General features: G+C 55.8%; 6 protein-coding genes across 6 annotated transcripts; 5 read left to right on the top strand and 1 right to left on the bottom strand.

Annotated features, from left to right (window-relative positions):
* Positions 1 to 352: 352 nt before the first annotated feature.
* On the top strand, positions 353 to 2,318 carry UV8b_02840 (uncharacterized protein; the record flags this gene model as incomplete). The annotated part of the gene is made up of 2 exons (XM_043140338.1): positions 353 to 719; positions 829 to 2,318. 2 exons carry the CDS (start codon positions 353 to 355, stop codon positions 2,316 to 2,318), a joined length of 1,857 nt encoding a protein of 618 aa, XP_042996272.1.
* Positions 2,319 to 4,474: 2,156 nt separating this feature from the next.
* Positions 4,475 to 6,721, top strand: UV8b_02839 (uncharacterized protein; the record flags this gene model as incomplete). The annotated part of the gene is made up of 5 exons (XM_043140337.1): positions 4,475 to 4,572; positions 4,867 to 5,460; positions 5,535 to 5,702; positions 5,792 to 6,063; positions 6,141 to 6,721. 5 exons carry the CDS (start codon positions 4,475 to 4,477, stop codon positions 6,719 to 6,721), a joined length of 1,713 nt encoding a protein of 570 aa, XP_042996271.1.
* Positions 6,722 to 7,274: 553 nt separating this feature from the next.
* UV8b_02838 (uncharacterized protein) lies at positions 7,275 to 9,335 on the bottom strand (the record flags this gene model as incomplete). Its single annotated transcript, XM_043140336.1, has 5 exons — positions 7,275 to 7,890; positions 8,066 to 8,277; positions 8,421 to 8,739; positions 8,855 to 8,990; positions 9,050 to 9,335. The coding sequence occupies 5 exons, from the start codon at positions 9,333 to 9,335 to the stop codon at positions 7,275 to 7,277; spliced, it is 1,569 nt and encodes a 522-aa protein (XP_042996270.1).
* A 524-nt stretch (positions 9,336 to 9,859) lies between these two features.
* On the top strand, positions 9,860 to 10,918 carry UV8b_02837 (uncharacterized protein; the record flags this gene model as incomplete). Its single annotated transcript, XM_043140335.1, has 3 exons — positions 9,860 to 10,159; positions 10,279 to 10,468; positions 10,632 to 10,918. The coding sequence occupies 3 exons, from the start codon at positions 9,860 to 9,862 to the stop codon at positions 10,916 to 10,918; spliced, it is 777 nt and encodes a 258-aa protein (XP_042996269.1).
* A 1,944-nt stretch (positions 10,919 to 12,862) lies between these two features.
* UV8b_02836 (uncharacterized protein) lies at positions 12,863 to 17,374 on the top strand (the record flags this gene model as incomplete). The annotated part of the gene is made up of 4 exons (XM_043140334.1): positions 12,863 to 12,877; positions 12,944 to 13,087; positions 13,379 to 16,831; positions 16,910 to 17,374. 4 exons carry the CDS (start codon positions 12,863 to 12,865, stop codon positions 17,372 to 17,374), a joined length of 4,077 nt encoding a protein of 1,358 aa, XP_042996268.1.
* A 1,536-nt stretch (positions 17,375 to 18,910) lies between these two features.
* Positions 18,911 to 21,484, top strand: UV8b_02835 (uncharacterized protein; the record flags this gene model as incomplete). The annotated part of the gene is made up of 8 exons (XM_043140333.1): positions 18,911 to 18,944; positions 19,038 to 19,126; positions 19,266 to 19,408; positions 19,542 to 19,688; positions 19,798 to 20,219; positions 20,298 to 20,334; positions 20,416 to 20,530; positions 20,606 to 21,484. The coding sequence occupies 8 exons, from the start codon at positions 18,911 to 18,913 to the stop codon at positions 21,482 to 21,484; spliced, it is 1,866 nt and encodes a 621-aa protein (XP_042996267.1).
* Between the last annotated feature and the right edge of the window lie 751 nt (positions 21,485 to 22,235).

Genomic DNA, 22,235 nt, shown 5'->3' with positions numbered 1-22,235 from the left:
CATCCCCGACAGTTGCACATCCTCCGGCGTAGCGCGACATTGACGGAGAAGCAGCCGGCTTGAAATAGAGGCTTGTTTGCTGCGCCGTAAACGGGGAGCCCCGCCCTCGCCCTCGCCTACCAGACGACCTGACTAACCAAGTTGACCCCACCCATCCTTCCCAAGGTTTCCAGAGAAAATCCTCATCAGCGTACCAACCAATTCACCTCAGCTTCTTCTTCTGTTTCTTTTTCTTTTTCTTCTTCTTTTAACCTTTTTTTTTTCATCTTTTTTTTTTTGGCCCACCCCCTTCCCGACTGCCACTCGCCACGGACGCAGCAGAAGACAGGCATCAGAGTTTCTTTTCGCGACAATGGCCATGATGGATGCCGCTCTCCGCCAGTCCAAGACTGTGTGCCCTTTTCTCAAGACCGCTTCGCCAGCCACGCTCCGTGCCCTCTCGACCGCGGCTCGTTCCAAGCCGTCACCATGCGGAGGCACCATGTCCAAGCTTCAGGTGTTTGCTCACCGCTGCCCCGTCATGGGCAAGGCTATTGCTATTCAGTCAGCCAGAGCTGGTGTTGCCGGTGCTGGCTTGCGTGCCTTTGCCAGCCAGGTCAGGGCTGACAGGGCTGACAGGGCTGACAGGGTTGACAGGGCCGCCAGGGCTCGCTTTCACACCACTCGTGTCCACGAGGCCAGGACTGTGGACGCACCAATTCTCGAGGGCCGTAACGATGGTACGTCGCAGTCATTTCAATCCTTTCCTCCAGAGCAGCGACTTTTGTGTGTGCGTATGTGTGTGCCGTCGTCAAAAGTTCCATTGTTGACAAGTTTCCATGGGTGCAGGACGGGCGCACCCAAGCTCGATCGGCAAATTCGACTACGAGGGCTTCTACACGTCCGAGCTGGAAAAGAAACACAAGGACAAGTCCTACCGGTACTTCAACAACATCAACCGCCTCGCCAAGGAGTTTCCGCGTGCCCACATGGCGGACCAAGACGATCGCGTCACCGTATGGTGCGCAAACGACTACCTCGGAATGGGTCGAAACAAACGAGTCCTGAGCAAGATGAAGGAGACGCTGGATCAGTACGGCGCTGGCGCTGGCGGAACCCGAAACATCTCTGGCCACAACAAGCACGCCGTCCAACTCGAGGGCACCCTGGCCAAGCTTCACGCCAAAGAGGCGGCGCTGGTCTTTAGCTCCTGTTACGTGGCCAACGATGCGACGCTGGCGACGCTTGGAAGCAAGATGCCCGACTGCGTCATCCTGTCCGACAGCTTGAACCACGCGTCCATGATTCAGGGCATCCGCCATTCGGGCACCAAGAAGATCGTGTTCAAGCATAACGACGTCGCGGATCTCGAGGCCAAGCTGGCGTCGCTCCCTCTCCACGTGCCGAAAATCATTGCTTTCGAATCCGTGTACAGCATGTGTGGCTCCGTCGGCCCCATCGAGGCCATTTGCGACCTGGCCGACAAGTATGGGGCCATTACGTTTCTGGACGAAGTTCATGCCGTGGGCATGTACGGGCCGCACGGGGCCGGCGTGGCCGAGCACCTTGATTGGGAGGCTCACGCCAGGGGATCGCCTCGCAACACCATCATGGACCGCATCGACATCATTACCGGCACTCTCGGCAAGGCGTATGGCTGCGTCGGCGGCTACATTGCCGGCAGCGGCAAGCTGGTCGACATGATTCGTTCCCTGGCACCCGGCTTCATCTTCACCACGTCGCTGCCGCCCGCCACCATGGCCGGAGCCAGGGTGTCCATCGAATATCAGATGGAGTACGACGGCGACCGAAAGCTGCAGCAGCTACACACGCGTGCTGTCAAGGAGGAGCTCAGCAGCCGGGACATTCCCGTCATCCCCAACCCTTCGCACATTATTCCGATTCTTGTCGGCAATGCCGAGCTGGCCAAGGCCGCGTCCGACATGCTTCTGCAGGACCATCAGATTTACGTGCAGTCCATCAACTACCCGACCGTCCCCGTGGGACAGGAGCGACTGCGTGTCACACCCACTCCGGGGCACACCAAGGAGTACCGTGACGAGCTGGTGGAAGCCGTGGACCAGATATGGACTCGCCTGGGAATCAAGCGCACCTCGCAGTGGGCCGCCGAGGGCGGTTTCATCGGAGTGGGTGAGCACGGCAAGGTGGAGCAGCCTCTGTGGACAAACAGGCAGTTGGGAATCGAGCAGGCGGCCAAGGAGATGATGGCTGCTGGATGTTGCAGCAGCAGTGGCGGCTTCACTGAAGCTCTGCTCGAGCGCGAAGTGATTCGTACTACCAGCGCTCCTGGCGTAGCTCCTGGCGTAGCAGCACACTAATACGAAGTCGGCCCAGCGAATGGGAATGGGGCCCAGGCACCCCATGACATGAGGCAAAAGGTTGGGGTTCTTTTTTTTTTTTTTTTTTTTTTTTTTTTTTTTTTTACGACGGCCGATGATGGTGCTGTTGAGGAGAAGGAGGAGGAGGAGGAGGAGATGACGCGGTTGGTCTCGGTCCCGTCGCCGCAGAACCGTTGGTTTGATGACGGCGAGTCGCGTGCCTTTCCACATGTCACATACTTTGCTGCTACTCTTGGTCGATAGATTGCCTTGGCCCGAGTATCCCCAACAGGAGGTCATGGGCAAATGGTAACTTGTAAATTGACAGACCAAGGCGGATGATGAAAAACTCCCGTGGTGGTGCTTATGCACTGGCCCTTGCTGATAAAAGGCCCTTGCTGATAAAAGGCAATTCGGATTCCGCAATACGACCCGACCCTAGGTCACGACGACGGTTGTGCAAGTGGAGCCTGTGGAGTACATGTACTGCACTAACTGTACTGTACTGTCTGGTAACTGTAGCCTCTCAAGTCTCAGGCCCTCAGGGCTGGTTTCTCCCCTGAAACCCTGATCCATGGAGCCCCCCCCCCCCCCCTCCCCCACCAGCCCCTTGGCCCCTTCCCCTTCCAAGTCAATGGCAACCCTTTCCCAGACAGCTAACTAACTATCTTAAGTCTGGGGTTTGGGGGATTTGCGTGCTAGTTTGAGCACGTGAAGGGAATTTGATGTGCAAGCGACATTGGTTGATCCTGTAGGAGGTAGCCAACACAGCAGGCTTAGCAGGGACTAGTAGGGACGTACCGTCTAGCGCCGGTTGACTATGTTGTCTCCTACTAGTGTCAGGTCAGTCGGATGGCTATCAACACTACAGGTCCAACTACCTACTCTGTGACGTAAGCAGCGGCATGGCACGGGCACGGCGGCGTCAATAGGTACATACCTACCTACTAAGGTAGTAGAAAGGGCTGGGGTCTTGGCACAGAAGCGCTAGGACGCAGTTCATCAGCAAACCAACCAAACCAACCAGCAACTAGCGACCAGCAACTAGCGACCAGCAACTAGCGACCAGCAACTAGCAAGTGGCAGTTTGAAAAGTCAAGTTGAGGCTTCAAAATCAATCCAAAGTCAAGACGCTACGCTGCCGAGTAACAAGAACCTTGCCTTGGAAGTCATATGCAGGTACGTACGTACTGCCAGAAGTGCCCCAGGCTAGGATTGGATTGATGCCCCAGGGTCCAATAGGTGGGTACCTACAGTACCTACGGACGTACGGTGCCTGGGCTTAGGGCCGTCCTGGAAGTCGCACAAAGTTGACCCTTCCCTGGTGGCCGTCTGGCCGATTTGGCTGGCTACATGTAGCCGTGCTGATCTGTCCATGGCCAGACTCGTGTCCATTCCAGCTGGCACCCAGCTGGTGCATGCAGCTGGTTGAGACGAGCCTGGCTCTTGTTTCTTTGCAGCTGGCGGTTGGTCGCACCCCGCAGAACGGAGCTGCGGCCCCATTCGCCAAGTCCGTCTCCGCTCCTCTGCATCGAGCCAGTCGCATTTGATATCGCCATCGACTGGGGCCGCTTCGCTTCGACGACGACACAAGATGGCGGCGCGGGTGGAACCTGCAACTAACTACTGTACCTCCTACCTTAGGTAGGCAGTTGACCTTTGAAAACCCATGGGGGTTACTTGGACTTCCCTTCACTCTTCAGACGTGGGTGCCGGGCTCGACAGACGTCAATGAAAGTTTAATAACGGGCTCGAAAATGGCATGTGCTATGCTATGTAGCTCGAACAAAGTCGACCCATGTGGGGGCATCTCGACGCTATTATTAACCCCGTCGAGACTTTTGCTTCCCCCTGAAAGCTGAAAGCAGCGTTCTGCGAGAGCGGCTCTCTTGCGAGGTTTTTGGTTCTTTGGAAAACGTCATGAGCCGGTGACAGTTGAGTTGGGCGTATCCTTTCAGGGACGGACCACGGGTTTCCGACTTGAGAACATCCAACAGGGCTTGCCGCTCACACAACTGCCCGCTCACCGCGCCGCTTTGCCAATTCCTCGACCTTGGCCAGAACCAAGCCCCGAGAGCCTTGCTCTACCTCGACGACATAAGGCCTCCCTGCCCACTATCTACCCAAGGCAGCAGAGCAGCATCGTCGAATCCTACATGCAGTCTACGCAAAAGGGCCCCAAGGCTTGCACGACGTGTGCCAAGGCCAAGGCCAGATGTATCCCTCGAGCGGGTGGTGGGGACAAGTGTGAGAGGTGAGAAGAGTCTTGGCCGCCGTTGCCCTCCCGTCCACCGTACCGTTGTTGGTTGGCATCTTCCTCGTCTCCGCGTCGGCTGCTGAGATTTGCCGGCACTTGGGCGCGTTGCGTGGCCCAGCGCCCTTCTCTCTGCGTCGTCTGCGTCGTCTGCGTCGTCTGCGTCGTCTGCGTCGCGTTTCTTGCTGGCCCATCAACGGGCCCATCTCTGTTCTCTCTCGAAAACGGCCGTTTCTGACAAAACACCCCCTTTTTCTTTGCTCTCTCTCTCTCTCTCTCTCTCTCTCCTCGTAGATGCCATAGGCTCAAGAAGGACTGCTTCTCCCGAGCACCGGCTCCTCCAAGGCTCAAGAAGCGACCCAAGAGGTCAAGGGTGGCTGAGCTCGAGAAGAGATTGAACGAGCTGTCTTCGCAGTTTGAGGGGGCCCAGCCCGCTGCCGCGGGCGCCAGCAAGCCCGCCTCGCCGCCTCCGAGAGCCTCCAGGGCCCCCGAAAAGTCCGAGCTGTACTCCTTCGAGCATCTGTTCCCTTCGCCCAGCCCGACCGGAGACGAGGGTGCCGAAGCCTCGGCATGGAGCCCCGAGGCGCTCAAGGAGCTCGACTCGCCTTGGCCGCTGCCCACGGAGAGCGAGATGCTTCTCATGATCTACCGCGAGATGTTCTCCGCATTCTTTCCTTTTGTCCTCATCCCGAGGGAGCTGTCGTCTGCCGAACTGCGATACCAGCGCCCGTTTCTGTGGAAAGCCGTGATGCTGAGCGCCTGCCTCTTCGAGTCGACAAGGCAGTGCAGGCTGGGAGAGGAACTCTTGGCAGACATTGGGAAGGCTGCCACCGTGGACGGAACCAGGAGCCTCGACCTTCTCCAGGCTGTGGAGCTCATGGTTGCGTGGTACGTCGTCTTCAAACAGCACAACCACCAAAGCGCACGAGTGAAGCTAACCCCGAATCATCCCGCGTCTCCAGGTGGTATTTCGCTTTGAAAAGCTCTCAAGTCACGAACCTCCTCTTCCTAGCGAGATCCATGTGCGTCAGTTTGAGTGCCATGTCTTACGGCTCTCTGGGAGAGGATGCCAAGTACGGGCCGCTCGACCACCTCAGGGCCTACGCCGGCACATACTACCTCAACACAATGTAAGCGGACAGCTGGGCCTACTTGATCATCTCGGACACAGGAAAAAAAAAAACTACTCCAGTGTACTAAGTATTGGCCATGTCTGCAGCGTGTTTACCACAAATAAAAAGACGGATGTATTCATGAGTACGACGCAACTCGACTCCTGCATCAAAGTCATTGAGACGACCATGGAATATCCTTCCGACGACTATCTCATCAAACTCGTCAAGATTCAGCGACTTGCGCAAACCATCTCCACGACGATGGCTGCTGATAGCAAGACTCCCATGTCACTGCCCCTAGTCATGGTCGTAGAGTCCTTCCAGGACCAGCTAGACACCTTCAGAGCATCGCTGCCCCCTCACCTCTCGGAAAACCGTACGTGCATACCAACTTTGCGCGTGCTGTGCGGACGCATCACTGTGTCATGACTGGCTGACCTTCCTGTCCTTTAGCAACACTGCTGTGCCACGTATTTGTCGCCGAAACACTGCTCAGAGATTTCGCCATTTCGGATCAACGATGCAGCCCGGAAAACATGCAGGTATCGGATCGTCTGCAGCTTCTGTGGTCCTGCATCAAGTCGCTCAACGAGGTTTTCACCGTCCGGTTTGCCGCGCCCGAAATCGAGAAGCCCCGCTTCCTCTGCATAATAGCCTCCGACCTCGCCTACACCATCATCACCGGCATCAAGCTGCTGACGCTGCGGCTGCCTGGCTGGGACTTGAACACCGTCACTCAAAAACTCGACTTGGTCACGGTGCTCGGCAAGGTGATTGATCAGATGCTCAAGGTTATTACTAAACGGAAGAGCGGCCTCCTTTCTCCGGACCGGTGCGATATCGAGGATCCCCTGGAGCGGCTGGTACGCCTGATGAAGACTGCGCGGGAGCTGGTCTCCATGCACACGAGCTGCGCTTCACCGCTGACCATGTTGGACAACATGAGCAATGTCGCCTGGCGAGAATTCATGGGCGACGTGGCATGGGGGGTGGACGAAGCTCACGGCATGCTCGGCCTCGCAACCCAGTCGTGAAGGTTGAGTTTGGCCGTCTGCAAAACCCCGTCTGCTGCAGCTGGGAATCCAGACGAAACGACGACAGCCCGAGACGACAGCGGGGGGGGGGGGGGGGGGTTTAAGACAAGGAGGCTTTTGAGTGGGCCGGAAGCGAGGAAGAACATGGATTCCGAGGTATGAGAAGGACCGGTAACGTTCATAACGTGTCTGATTGATTGATATCCCTTTTGATTGAGATGGAGGCAGCAACCACGGGGCGAGACCGAGCAAAGGGTCGCAAAACCTGGTCTCCGGTTGCCGGTCGGAGAATTTTTTTTGGTTGTGTTTGCAAAAAGCCTTGCTTAATTTACATGTTTGTACAAACTTACTATATAGCCCTTTTTTTTTTGTCCTTTTTTTTCTCCTTCTTTTCTTCTGTTTCTTTGTGATTTCTCGTCACAGTCGCGGTGGTCTGGAGCTTGACAGAGTGTCGACAGAGTCGTCGGCGACCTTTTCAATTTCGATAGACCCTTTTTCTTTTACTCCTTCTTTTTCTTTTTTTTTGCACCATTTTAAATTATTTCTTTTTATTCTAGTTTTCCTTCACCCCCTTAGCCTTGGACATTGAATTGAGTTCAGCATCATCCGCGACGGCTTCAACTTCAACAGCAGACATCTTTGCCCGAGCCAGCCATGCCAGGTTCCCCTCAGCCGCGGCCGTACGTATGCCATGCAGCTCGTCCAAGAAGGCCGGCACAAAGGAACCCGGGCCTCTCACATCGCGCCTCTCGGCAGCCACCTCGGCAGCCACGCTGAACATGACGGCACCCGCAACGGCAGCCGTAAAAGGGTCCGAGTCATGGGCCGCAGCCATGACGCTGAGCGTGGTGCCAAGCGCGCACCCGGTGCCTGTGACGGCTCCGAGAAGCTCGTGCCCATTGTCGACGCGAACAGTGCGCCTGCCGTCGCTGATCAGGTCCGTGGGGCCGGTCATCACAACGACGCAGCTTCGTTGACGGGCAAGGCAACGGACGAGGTTGGCGCGTTGGGGGATGGTGAGCGACGAGGAGGAGGAGTCGACGCCTCGCTGGGTTACGGCTGCGCCGTGGATGGTCTGGATCTCGGATTGATTGCCCTTGATGATGGTGAATGTTCCAGACGATAGGAGGGTTTGGGCAGCTTCGCGGCGGACTGACGTGGCTCCGGCACTAGGCATCACGCTCGTTAATGGTGACATTTCTCTCTCTCTCTCTTTCTTCTTCTTTTCCTTCCTCGTCTTCTTGCCTTGGACTTCATCCTTGTCCCTCAGCAATCATTATGCCGTGTCCCAGGGTTTTGTGCTGGTGGGACATGGGTTTGCATGGGTGACGGATGGCTTCATACCCAACAGGGTCAAAGACAACGGGTCTTTGAGCATCGTTGTAGGCCTTTAGAGCCTGCACGTGGTTTCTGATTCCGTCTGGAGTGACTGTTCCCATGTTAAGCACCAGAGCACCGCCCAACTTGGCCAGGTCGGCAGCTTCAGCAGCGTAATTCGACATGATGGGACTGCCACCAACCGAGAGCGCTACATTGGCCGCGAAGTTTTGAACAACCTAGCAAGGCGAGGCAGGCAGCCATTCGTTAGCCGGAGAAGAGGGGCCGAAGTTGGTTCTATCACCTTGTTGTGTGGGGGAAAAAAAAAAGAAAACAAAAAAAAAAAAAAAAGAGAGAGAGAGAGAGAGAGAAAAGCGCTCACCAGATTGGTCATGTTATGCGACAGAGGCGTCTTCCGGGCCGCAGCAGCGAGGACGCCAGGAATCTTGGACTTGATCACCTCGCCCAGCAGATCTCGCGACGCGGCAGCGGGACGGTCGGCGGCAATGATGGCGCTCGCGACAGCGATGCCGTCGAGCGCCTTTTGCGGCGAAGAGCTCAGCGACAGGACAGTGGATGCATTGGATGCGTTGACGCCGCCTATGCAGACGGTTGGCGTGGAGGAATAGCCGGCGTCGTGGAGGGCCGAGAGGATCTCGCGGACGCCTGAAGGGCCGATGATGGACTTGGTATCTTTTTTCCTTTTTTCCTTTTTTTGCGCGTTTGATGACCCGGATGTGAGCCTCGGTTTTGACGAAAGAAGAGAAAGCTAGGGGAGAGGAGGAGGAGGAGGTTCGCGGGGGAGGCAGAACCTACGTCGCAGTCGAGTAGACGGTTCCGATGCCGAGGTAATCTGCGCCGTTTTCGCACGCGGCGAGAGCTTCCTGCTTGGAACTCGCCGTCACCCCGATGATCTTGCCCGGTCCTAGAAGCGCTTTTGCTTGCTGGAATTCTGAGCATGAAATCAGCCCCCAAGTTTCTTGCGACGCACGGTCGACACGCCAGGCTCACCCATGTCGTCCTGACCAATGTGCACGCCTTCGCAGCCAACGGCAACTGCTACGTCAACTCGGTCATTGATCAGGAGCGGAACGCCGTACTTGCTGGTCACTCGGTGCAGCTTCTTGGCCATGGCGACGACCTCCTGGCTGGAGGCGGTCTTGTCGCGGTACTGCACGAGGGTGACGCCGCCACGGAGGGAGTCCTCCACCAGGCTGGGGAGGTCTCTGTCGCCAAGAAGGGCGGGGGTCGAGTCTGTGACGAGGTAGACGGAGTAGTCTACGGCTGCAGAGGACATGGTTGCTGGCCGGCTGGGGCACGGTCTGGGCGTTTTGACTGCTCGTGATGGCTGTGGCGGGCGACGATGGGATGCCGAGAGAAAGCCGCCTCGTGGCGGGGTGAATGAATAGTCGCCTGATGAAATGAATGAGCAGACGGATGCAGAGAAATGATGAGCCGGGGGACGTAGAATGTTGGTTTGATGCTTGGAATTTTTGTCGAATTTCCCCAGTTCAGTCGATGGGATTGACAGTGCTTCTCGTCATCTTTCTTTCTTTAGGCCAATGATCCTTTTTTTTTTTTTTTTTTTTTTTTTTTTTTTTTTTTTTTTTTCCCTCTCCTTCCTTCCCCTCCCCCGCGACCTCCAACACCGGCGACCGCCAACAACCCACCACCACCACCACCTCCTCCTCCAGCCAACCCCTCACCATCACATCCTCACGTCCCCAACTTGACCAACGATCCATGTACCCCCGTCCCGGGTTTCGGCAGAACGGCCGGTCCTTCTCAGGAACAGATTCAGACTGATAGCGCAGAAACAGAATGACCCGGTTCAGACCGTGCATAGACCTCCACGCCGGTCAGGTCAAGCAGATCGTCGGCGGAACGCTGGACAGCTCGTCGTCGGCCCTGCACACCAATCACGTGTCGCAGTACCCGGCCTCGCACTTTGCGCAATTGTACAGAGACAATGCCCTCGAGGGCTCTCACGTCATCATGCTGGGACCCGCCAACACCGAGCCTGCGAAAGAGGCTCTTCGGACTTGGCCTGGGCACCTGCAAATCGGCGGTGGCATCAACGACGGAAACGCGAGGGAGTGGCTGGATGCAGGAGCATCAAAGGTGCGTTGCTCATCTTGATGGGGCGGGGGAATCGGAATCTCTGCCACGGTTGACATTGCCGGCCGAGTTTTCTCCCCATTGACAATTCTTCTTCCCCCCTTTCCCCCCTTCCCCCAAAGGTTATCGTTACGTCGTTTCTCTTCCCACATGGCCACTTCAGCCAGTCGAGGTTGGATAGCGTCCTCGAAGCCCTCGCCGGGGACAAGGACAAGCTGGTCATTGATCTGAGCTGTCGTCGTCGTGGGGAGGATGCATGGTTTGTGGCCATGGATAAATGGCAAACAATCACGGATATGGAAATCACTCGAGGTATGTCAGTGTGGTTTGGCACTGGCCATCCCCGGCCCCAAGCAAGATGCAGTGTCCTCAGCCTCTCTGCAAGGCTTGTTTCTTGAAACCTTCTCCCTTGTCTACCGTACCGTACCGTACCCTTCTCTTCTTCTCCAGCTGTCTCGGTCTAACAATGCCCTAGAATCCGTCAGGTCACTCGAGCCGTACTGCTCCGAATTCCTAGTCCACGCAGCCGACAATGAGGGCCTCCAAAAGGGAATCGACGAGAAGCTGGTGGAGCGCTTGGCGGAATGGTGCTCTATCCCCGTGACGTACGCTGGCGGAGGGAGGCATCTGGAAGACTTGGAGCTCGTGAAGCGGCTCAGCGGCGGCAAGGTAGATCTGACGCTTGGGAGTGCGTTGGACTGTTTTGGGGGCAGCGGTGTCAGGTTTGACGACTGCGTAGCCTGGAACAGAATGCAGGGCTAACAACATTGGGCCACGTCCGCGCATAAAATGAAACCCCACGCCAGACTCTGTTGCCGCCTCGGTGGTGCGCACTGCGCAGCGATTTCCTGCCTGAGCGGAACAACACGCGGTCATGATAAGTAAACACATGCCGGGTGCTGCAATGTCTGCCGCCGTCACGCTCTACGCCCGCTTCACACCAACGACTAGGGCAGCTTTTGTCTCTCCTCGTGGAGTCGTGGGTGGGAGGGAGCCAGTCTGGGGGAGGGGTTCGAGCGAGATCCCCTCCGTGCCAAGGACCAGCAACAGGGGCGAAAGGCGGGGGGAGGGGGGGCGGGGGACAAGAGGGACAAAGATTGTCTCGCGTCTCGCTCGACTCTTGGGGCCCGTTGCTCTCCAGTTTTCCCACTCTCTCTCCATGGACTGACTGACTGACTCTGTCCCAACCGCCACGGCACGGGCCATGATGGGGAAAGTCCCATCTGCTCCGCAATCGTCGCAAGTCGTCGCCAGTCGTCGTAAATTTCGTAATGGGCGACTGGGTCTTCCGGCGTACTTGCTTCAATGCGGCAACCATGTAGAAACCCCATCAGACGATTCGTCCATGTCAATGTCGCACGGGAGAAAAAAAAAACCAAACAAATAACAAAAAAAATCAAGAAAAAAAACAGAATTGGGAAAAGGCCGGCTGCAGACTGTCAGCACAAAAAAGTCGATACGAGCCGTCCAGCATCTGTCGGTCCCACACTTCGCAACGGATAGATGGCCGGGTGCGTCCCATGATTCCCGTGATTCCGCATCATGCGCAAGTCGGATTTGTTTCGCACCGCCGTTGCCTGGGCCTCTTTGCGTCCCGGATCCCTGTGCGGCTGCCCATGACTGTCCATGGCTGCCCATGGCGACTCGGCGCAAGAGCGGCGCAAAGCAGCAACGGCCTTGGCAGTTATCGCGCAAAAAAAATAAAGCACGCAGCCGGCGCAGCTGGCGCAGCTGGCGCAGCTGGCGCAGCGGGGGGTACTTGTCGGCCCCGCTGGGATTAGATGCGAGCCGAACAAGGCAAGTGCTCGGTGCCTCTCGCGCAATCCAACCTAACCTACGGAGTACCTGGTATCCCAAGGGGCATCACCCTTTTTACTTGATGGGACTGCTGCTGCTGCATCCCCTTCCCCCCGAGTCGCCCGTCATGCCATGCACCAACCAAGAATTTTCACTCTGCCAGAAGAGGCATTGTCCTGTTGCCGCCGCGGGTGTGAGCGCTGTGCATCCCCCCTCCATCCAGCGTGCGCTGCTGCGGTCTGTGGGTCTTTTGTGGGTCTTCTGTGCCTCCGTGTCAGGACTTTGCAGTCTCTGGTTGGTCGTTGGCCCCCACAAGCTGCAGGGGTCTGTGGGACGCACGGCAGCCTGCCTCAGCCGTTGCCACGACAACGCCCTCTGGATATTGACCTTGATCTGTTTACCAGACTGGGGCCAATCACGGGCCGCATCGCCATGTTCAAGCAGCATTCCTTAAACTCTGGCACCCGCAGATCAGCACCCATTTCTTCAATCAACTCAACACAATCCTGTCATGCCATCGGGCTCTTGGTTCCCTCTACGAATACGTTGAGCTACGTTGACGAATACTGGCCCTGTCGTCCAGCCGTTTGAACCCTCTTCTCTTCCAACCAGGCAAGGCCTCCATCGACTCGAGCATCATCCATCCTCGAGTCCTGGCCTCGCCGTGTCAGCCGGGCGAGATCTGGGGGGAAGAAAGCCGGAGCCATTCCAAGTCCCGATCAACCTCGTGGCTTTGTGTGAAGAGGGCCACTGCTTTCCATGGCGCCGAGTCTCTGACAGCATTCCAAACCCGCAAACATTCCACCGCTGTGATTCACAACCAAAAGAGCCCGGGGAGCACTGCTGCGCTGCGCATTCCTGTGCCGTTTGACCTCTACAGCGCCGCAAACAAACCAAGCTGTGATCACCATGGCTTCCGAGCCGGTATGGCAAACTTCGCTTCGCGACTTCTCCTCTTCCCCGCGAATAACACTAACGCTCGGATCTCAGGTGCATCCTCTTCGCATCTCCAAGAACACGCCGGCATCTTCGCCTTCCAAGAAGATGCCAAGCAGTATTTCTCGCCCGCTCAGCGAGATTTCTCCTGGCGAAAAGAGGCGAAACTCACCGAGCTGGCACCCCTACTCGCCAAAGGTTGGTTCTCTCCCATCGCGATCATTTTGCCCCCCCCCCCCCCCTCCCCCCCCCTGCTGGTTGACCTCGGCTTCCGCGCCTCGAGGGCGTGTCTAAACTCCAACCTGTTTTTCTCTTGTTCGTTTGATTTAATTGTTTTGTCTTTTCAATTTCTCTATTTCCTCTTTCGTGGCCTCTCGCTTCATCTATTAGCCTAAAATGGCTCCCCCTCCTGCCCCCGTCCCTCCCCCTGTATTATACTCTCGCCCTACTTCAAAATGTGTGCGCCCCGGTTGACATTTTGAAATGCAGAAAGTTGTGCTACCAGGCAACGACTCTTCTCCATTCCAGTCCTCACCCCTCGATTCTGCTACTTCTCCCCGACTCTTCTGGCAGAATCGCAACTCTGAGAACATGCTCCATGGGGGCGGCTCGGGTTCACCGTCCTCAAACCGCCGTTCGTCTATTGAACGTCTCCAGAGAGCATCTCGCGTCAAGAACAGCAACATCTTGGCGCTTGAGCAAAAGCAAGAATATGATCCTACCAGAATCCCGCATATTGAGAGGCCCCTCGCAAAGGTCCAAGGAAGCATCCACGTATCCTCATCAAGCTGCAGTGGCTTTCCCTCTCCAGACTTTGACCATCGCGAGTTTGACAGCTCGTCGTCAAGCTTGCCTGGGATGAGCCCATCAAAGATCTCTCCAGACTTGCCTGAAACTGCTCAAATACCGGCTAGAACGCCGAGCAAGGAGCAAACATCACCAACAAAGTCGTCTCTTTCTCCGTCCAAGCACAAGCGTAATACCGTCGACGCTGCTGCAGGAACTTGGTCAGGTCACTCCTCGATCAACGAGATGGATTTTCCCAACAGTCGCTACCAGCTCCGCCATCCCAAGAGTGTCACCTTCGACGCCGCACCGCCTCAAGTCAACGAGTATGAAATGGCCACACCTGACCTCTCATCTATTGGAACAAACTCAAGAGAGGGGAGCTACGAGTCGGTCGAGGACGACGAGGAGCTGTACGATCCTGCGCACATTGACATCCAAGACGAGAGTTTTGACGAGTCCTTGGAAGACACCGACAAGACTCCCGTTGTTGGACCAGACGACTGGCGCGGCGAAAGTCCCGTGGCTCACCGGGGCGTGTTCATGGATGGGCACGACGGCAGCCCAATGCCGGATGCTGTTCCAATGAAGGCTGCGGGCGGCCGGACCACTCCCACCAACAAGCGCTCCGAGTCTATCAATTCCAATGGAGACCATAGACCATTGCCTCCTTTGCCCGGCATGAGCGAGCCCGGGTGCCTTTCCCCGGAAGCAGCGAGAGCTTCTCCTGGGCTGTCTGCCACAGCCGAGAGGATGCTGGGCGGCTCTCAGAGGAACTTGCCGTCACCACCACCAGCCTCTGCGTCCAAGTCTGATATCCAGAACATGGGAAGCCATAAAATGACACTGGAAGAGCGTTTGAAGCTGATGATGCTCAGTGATGACACTGATGCAAAGACTGCCGCCGAGCAACAGCGAGAGCGCAGGTTGCGAAGAAGAGGAAACAGCCGCGAAAGGGGCGGCACCCCACACTCCGAAGCAGACTCGGAGAATGCAGAGGGGGCCCGAGAAGCCGACGATACCGTCGGTGATATTTCCGGCTTGGAGTTTCAGTCACCACCCAAAATCTCGAGGGAGTCCATCATGCGCCGACTTCAAGGCGAAAATGCTGTCGCTGAGGATTCAGAGAATCACCTTTCATCTCCCGCTCCCAGTCCTCAAAGAAGCCTTCTCCGTCATGCAAAAGGTTCAATCATGGACCTCGATCCCGACGTCCCCATTCCCTCAACCGAAGACTCTCTCATCGGAGACGATGACGACTATGATCAGGAGGGTAGTGTCATCGTGACGAGGAGTTCCGAAGATGATCTCGGGTATTACGACGACGAGACTCTGGATGGCGAGGAAGAAATAAATCAAGACGTGGGCCATCAAGTGCATCAAGAGTGTGCTGAGCCCCAACAAGAGCTTCACAGTGACGTGGCCGAGAAACGGCTCTCGTTGCTGCAGCAGTTGAAACTTGATGTGCCCTTGACTGGGTTTGGAACCGGCGGGTTAGAAGACCCTTTCACTTCATCAGCCGACGTCGATGAACCGGCCAAGACCGAATCCAAGCATCATGACGGTCTTGTCGTCAAGGCTCCGGAAAAGCCCGAGCCCGCGAACGGGCCTGACACTCCGACCCGACGCTGGTCAAAACCAGAGTACGATGGTAGCGGTTGGGGTGAGCCGGACCCTGAAGAATGCATCGATGAGCCGGGAACTCCTGACTCCATCATTCATCACTCACCACCGGACGAAGAGGACCGGGATTCACCTCCTGCCATTCCAGAAAGAATGGCCACCATCAAGGCTCCCGGGGCGAAACTGAAGACTCGTCTGTCCAACACTCCATCAGACTTGGCCGCTATGCGTGAGGCTCGCCGACAAGTTAGCCAGGAAGTACCGGTTGTGCCACCTATTCCGGAGAAACACCGCAAGCGTCTCTCAGATGATCTCAGTAATGAGCAGAGTTCGGTTGATGACTACGTGGCTCGTCACCCAAGCTTCAAGAACCGCAGCCTTACTTTGGACCTTGACATGGGACTCAGTCTAGATCAGGATTTTGAGCGAGTCATTGAAGCTCAGAAGCGGGGATACCTGATGAGGCAAAACACAAAGGTCATCACGGCCAGCGACAAGGACGGTGACGATCCTCACAAGACCAAGTCCGCTCAAAGCTCTCCTATAAAACAGAGCAGGCCGGCGTCTTGGGTCGTGGAACCATGGAATACGGAGTCTCGCTCGCGAAGCTCTCGCAAGCGTGTGAACGATGCCAACGGGCCAGCACCTCCCCTGCCTGGAAATGCTGCGGCAGTCGGTCAGGGAATCGAGGAGGATCTGCAGTCCGAAGTCGCCACAATTGATAGCGGCGAGAGAGGTCGCCTCTTTGTCAAGGTGATGGGGGTTAAGAATCTGGATCTTCCTCTTCCCCGGAACGAGCGCACCTGGTTCAGTCTCACCTTGGACAATGGAGTGCACTGCGTCACCACTGCTTGGCTTGAGCTGGCTAGAAACGCCCCCATCGGTCAAGAATTCGAGCTGGTGGTGCCAAACGACCTGGAGTTTCAGCTGACACTGAACGTCAAGTTGGAAAAACCCGCGGCGGTCGCTGCTCCGGTGACAGGCAAGCCCGCCAAATCCAAGACGTCAACCTTTAGTAGAGTGTTCGCTTCCCCAAAGAAGCGGAGAGAAATGGAACAGCGACAGAAGGAAGAGGAGCGTCAGCAGAAGGAAGCCCTCGCGCGTCAGCGCAACCGCGTTCCGTCGACATATGAATTTCTGTCACCTCTGACCGCCGAAGACGGAAGCTTTGCCCGCGCGTACGTTTGCCTCAAAGAGCACGAGCACCGCTGCTTTGGGAGACCGTACATGACGGAAGTAGCTTGTTTCAATGAATGGGCCACAGAGGAAGAAAGCTTTGCGTCAAGCGTCAAGAGCAAACGAGGATACGCGGCTGGCGCCGGCGCCGGCGCCGGCGGCGGCATTGTTCGGCGGGCTCCTTACAAGATTGGAAAGTTGGAGTTGCAGTTGCTCTTTGTCCCCCGCCCCAAGAATGCGACGGATGAGGATATGCCCAAGAGCATGAACTCTTGCGTCCGGGAGCTCAAGGCAGCTGAGGAGAGATTGTCGCGGAACTGGGAAGGACACCTGAGCCAACAAGGAGGCGACTGTCCAGTAAGTGCAACCAAGAGTTGGAAAACGTCCACTCCCACCAAGCAAAGGTTGTGAGCATATGAGCTAACGTTGCCATAGTTTTGGCGTCGACGATATTTCAAGCTTGTCGGGACCAAGCTAACTGCCTACCATGAATCCACACGGCAACCAAGAGCTACCATCAACTTGTCGAACGCAAAGAGGCTGATTGATGACAGGAGAGCGTTGACAGAAAAGGAGACAACTGGCAAAGGCGGCAAGCGACGACGATCGGCCTTTGCCGAAGATGAGGAAGGCTACATGTTTGTTGAGGAAGGCTTCCGCATTCGCTTCAACAATGGGGAGTTGATTGATTTTTACGCCGACACGGCAGAGGACAAGGAAGGCTGGATGAGGGTGCTATCCGAGGTCATTGGCAAGGACAGCCCTGCAGACGACAGCAACGGTGTCCGATCAAAGGCGAAGTGGTGCGAGATTGTCCTTAAGCGGGAAGAGCAGCTTCGCCGCAAGGCAGAAAACACCGGCCGACGGGTCAACTCCAGGACAAAGAGCACATGCTCCTAGGCGGTTTGCTCGATCTCCTCGCTGGCCTGGATCTTTTCTTTTTTTTTTCTTTTTTTTTTTTTTTTTTTTGGTGGGGAGGAGTGGTCTTTCGACACACCTGGACATCATGTCTTCTGTGCTGGACTCTTGTACTGCGTCGACTCACATTGCATGAGGCAAACGCAGACGCAGTCTCATAAAAGGGGCTTCCCGCCACGGGGTCTGGACGGGTTCCGGAACCTGGGGTTTTCTTCTGATCACGGGTGCTTTGCGCGCTCACTACTTGGTCGATGGAAGCCGGCCGCCCGCTGTGGGCTCCTATCAGGTTCTCCTATTGTATTTGAGTCGTTCTGATTTATTTTGGAAGCCATGAATGGCACGGGGATTGAGAGGCATTCTTGATTGACGGGCAGCCTCGGAAAGATTTCATGGCGTCGCCGGAGTTTTTCATTTGGCACATTCTGGCAGTATCGAAGCCAGGAGATAGTGTACGAAGCATGTATTTCGCCTTGAGAATTTTGCAAAGAAAATGACCTTGCCTAACTTGAGTATACGCCGATGTGATGTTCAGTTCAGTCCAGGGCAATTACTCGATCTGATATTGTGCGGCGGTGGTGATTGTAGTGAATGAGGACCACGACGCTCTCCTGAAGATGCCACGTCTTCAGCCACCCCTTGCTGCCAGTTACTCGGTCCGCAAACAGCATCAAGGGCAGCAATCTAGGCGCCTTGTACCTCGTAGGGGTGGCATTGATGGACAGCAAGTCGGTCGGGTGGTTGTTGAGGAAATTCGGGGGCGTGCCTAGACCTACCTACATACCAATATTCCGACTCGGTGGCTTCTCTCCGCATCCGGATGGCGGGCGTGGAAGACTTTGACTATCAGATACCCAAGTCAGATACCCAAGGCACCTAGGTACCCGTAGAACAGTGCAAATGGTGCATGGCTCATGGCTCATGGCATGATTGGAAATGAGATTTGATTTTTGCGAGACCAGGATCCGAAGAGATCTGACATTGGATTTGATTGCTTACCCGATGGAGGCTCTGTCGTCGCCCAGTACACCAACAGGTACCTACCTTCCTACCTACGAGGTAAGTAACTACCTCCTAACCCTAAGGTAGCATGAGGTTCTCGAGGTCTTTTTTCTTTTTCTTTTTTTTTTTTTTGAGCGGCTGCTGCGCTTAATCTCTGGCGATTGATAAAGTATGACAGGCTGGCAGCTGCTCGTGCTCAATGCTAATTGATGCCTGGACCTGCGTGTTGGCACTAGCCTACAGAGAGGTCCTCCGTAGGTACTCCGTAGGTACTCCGTAGAGGTAGGTAGGGAGGTAAGTAGGCGGTACCTTAGGTACATATCACCTGGTGACCTTGCTTGCCTTCAACTTCCTTGGCCCGCCCTCCACCACGACGTCAATCGAAACAAAAAAATCAAAGCACGCGAGCACTCATTCCTAGCCTTTCCATTTCCAACTTGTTCTCTCCCCCATCTTTTATCCTACCCAAATCTCCTCCCGGAAAGACGGCACGCTGCGCCGCAGCATCAATTCGTCGACATGGCTGGTCGTTTCGTTCGGGCCTCCAAATACCGTACGTTTTTCAGGGTGTTTCCCCCCAAGGAGATTCTTGACCAAGTCCCGTATTGTACGACTGCTGACACTTGATCCTCTGCGCATATTGCAGGCCACATATTTGGAAAGCCAACGAGGAAGGAGTTTTGCTACGATAATTTGCGCATCAGCCGCAATGCGTGGGACACCAACCTTATCAAGGTGGGAACAGCCCCCGACCCTCCTCCGCCGACTTTCCCGCGCCATCCCCAGTCTCTGCAGCAGCGTAGGGGGGAGAGCAGGGATGGGTAAAACGCGACAGCCTCGAAATGCTTGACGGACTGACGGGTTCGGCGCGCAGGTCAATCCGGAGTATTTGTCTGTCAATTGGGACGCCTCTGGTGGCGGCTCGTTTGCCGTCCTTCCCCTGAATGAGAGGGGCAAGATACACGACCAGATTCCCTTGTTTCGAGGACATACAGCCCCAGTTTTGGACACTGACTGGTCAGTCAACAATATCCCCTGAACTACGTGCTGGGCTCCGGGAGAGCCTGCGGGCTCGTGAATCTGTCGAGAGATGTTGCTGTACTGACCTGACGTTATCCGCCGCCCCCCTCCTCCCCTTACCTCGGTGCAGGAATCCTTTCAACGACCGCTTCATCGCTTCTGCCTCTGAGGACGGCAAGGTGTTTCTGTGGGAGGTGCCCGAGAATTTTACCCTGTATACCGATGCCGAGGAGGTCACCGACGTGTCCCCTGTCAGCAAACTCTCTGGCCACTCGAGGTAAGGATGAGGGACCTGAAGCCAACACTTTTCTGCCATGATATTCCTGCAAATGTTAGGCACCTAGGCAAAGACTAATTGTTGGATGATCCTCTCCCCCGCCAAACAGGAAAGTCGGACAAGTTCTTTTCAATCCATCGGCCGAAAACATATTAGCATCCGCGTCCGGCGACTTCACGGTCAAGATTTGGGATGTCAGCACTGGGCAGAGTCCCCTGGCTCTCAAGCACAACGATATCGTGCAGAGCCTGTCGTGGAACCCCAGCGGCAACTTGCTTGTCACGACCTCCCGGGACAAGAAGATTCGAGTGTGGGATGTCCGTCAAGAGAAGCCTGTCCACGATGCTCCTGGTCACAGTGGCGCCAAGAACAGCAGAGCTGTGTGGATGGGCGAGCATAATCGCTTTGCCACGACCGGCTTCTCCAGAATGAGCGAACGTCAAATAGCTCTTTGGGAGCCTGGAAGAACCGAACCTATTGGAGGATTCTCCATGCTTGACTCCATCTCTGGTGTTTGCATGCCATTCTGGGGTACGTTTTGAAGGCACTTTGCCGTTGAATCATTGTGAAGGCTAATCAAAAGGGGGTGTGGGGGGAAAAAAACGAAAGACGAGGGTTCAAATTGCCTGTATCTTGCTGGTAAAGGGTAAGACGTCCCCGATTCGAATCACGCTAGCCCCAAAAAACGTTGGTGGATGGAGGTGTTCACTGATGATTCTGCTCGCAGTGACGGCAATATCCGCTACTATGAATACGAGAATGATAAATTCGAGTTCCTCAGCGAATACAAGTCTGCGGATCCCCAGCGAGGTATTGCTTTCTTACCCAGACGGGGCATCAATGTAAGGGGGGGGGGGCGCAACGATCTGGATCACGATGACGGCAACGGGCATCATGGCAGTTAACGCGACCTACAGGTCCACGAGAACGAAGTGATGCGGGCTTACAAGACGGTCAGCGACTCGTACATTGAGCCAATCTCCTTCACGGTCCCTCGTCGCGCCGAAACCTTCCAGGCGGATATTTTCCCCCCCGCCATCGGGACCAACCCCGCTGTAGGAGCCAGGGAGTGGCTTGACGGCAAGACGGGCATTCCCGCCAAGATTGACTTGGAAAGCATCTACGAGGGCTCTGCGCCAAAGGAGGTACCATCGGATTACAGACCGGTCGCTCAACCAGCTGCTGCTGCTGCTCCTGCTCCTGCTCCTGCTCCTGCTTCTGCGTCTATCGCGAGGGAGGAGCCTGGAATGGTTGAGCCCAAGGAGGAGCCCAAATCATCAGCTCCCATCACCCGAGGACCACAATCGTCGATGAGCGATCGACAAAAATCGTCCATTTCCAGCGTCGCCAACAAGTTCCAGGACAAGGAAGAGGAGGACGAGGAGGGCCAGGAGGAAGGTTCCGGTTTCGAAGAGCTACCCAGGGCCACTCAGCGGACCTCGGGGTACGCCCGCTCGGAACAAAAGCCCAAGGCGGCCCCCGGAAGTGTTCAGTCTCGGAGCCCTGAGCCCGCCAAGCCGGGTTCTCCGGCCAAGACGTCGACGCCTCCAAAAACCTTTCCGGCCGCCACGGCAGCTCCGTCTTGCGCGCCGTCAGCGGGCGTGGAAGAGTGGCTGGGCCAGATCAAGCAGTTGCTCGAAAGCCAGACCAAAATCATGACTGCCCAAAACGACAAGATTGGGCAGCTCGTAGGCGAGGTCGAGGCGCTCAAGAAAAAGGTCAACACGTCGGCGTCGCAGGACCAGAGTGAACGCATCAGGCAATTGGAGCTTGAGCTGGAGGAAGCAAGGTCGTGAAAAGCACAAATAAAAAAAAAAAAAAAAGGCATGTACCGTTTTCGGCTGCTGCGGCTATTAGCCATGCATGCTCTGCGCCAGCTTCGTTTCTATTTATCGGTGCAGTCACGCTTGCTTGAGGTGTTGCGACTTTGTAAGATGAGGAAGAACGTCGCAAGGGATGATGATGACTGACGGGAGTGGGTCCTTTTTCTTCTTTTTTTATCTTTCTTCTTCTTGTCTTTCTTCCCTCGTGTTCTCTTTTCTTGTCTTTGTTCTCTTGGACTATGCGAAGCATAAAGCGAAAACGAAGATTTGCAGCAGAGACGGGGCTTTGGTAGAGGGGGATGCAGCTGGGGAGATTTGGAGCAGCGTCAACAGGTACCTATTATGTGCAGTGGGCAGTAGGTGCCTACCTAGGTACCTAGGTAGTGTACCTAATTTACTACTACACGTGGTACTTGGTATACAGAGGAGGTACCTGCCCAGGTTCCTGCCTCCTGAGCGGAACGAAATCATGGTACCAGACTGCTTTTCATTTCAGCATGGGGCTGCTGGGGGCATTCGTGATGTTTGCATCTACAAGGTTTGGAGCGTGATACCCAGGCACAGCAGCCGATTGGATAGGTTTCGAACGACTCATTTCAACGCTCACAGGGGCTCGTGGGCCGCCGCTACAAGCCTGCTTGCCGCAGAACCGCAGAACCGCAGAACCGCAGAACCGCAGAACCGCAGAACGAAACTGATGATTGTAGCGGAGAAAGCCACGATG

This window comes from Ustilaginoidea virens, chromosome 2 (genome assembly GCF_000687475.1).
Source record: "Ustilaginoidea virens chromosome 2, complete sequence".
NCBI classification, from domain to species: Eukaryota; Fungi; Ascomycota; class Sordariomycetes; order Hypocreales; family Clavicipitaceae; genus Ustilaginoidea; species Ustilaginoidea virens.
Note: the sequence above shows the minus strand (reverse complement) of the source record. Positions and strands in the feature narration are given on the sequence as shown.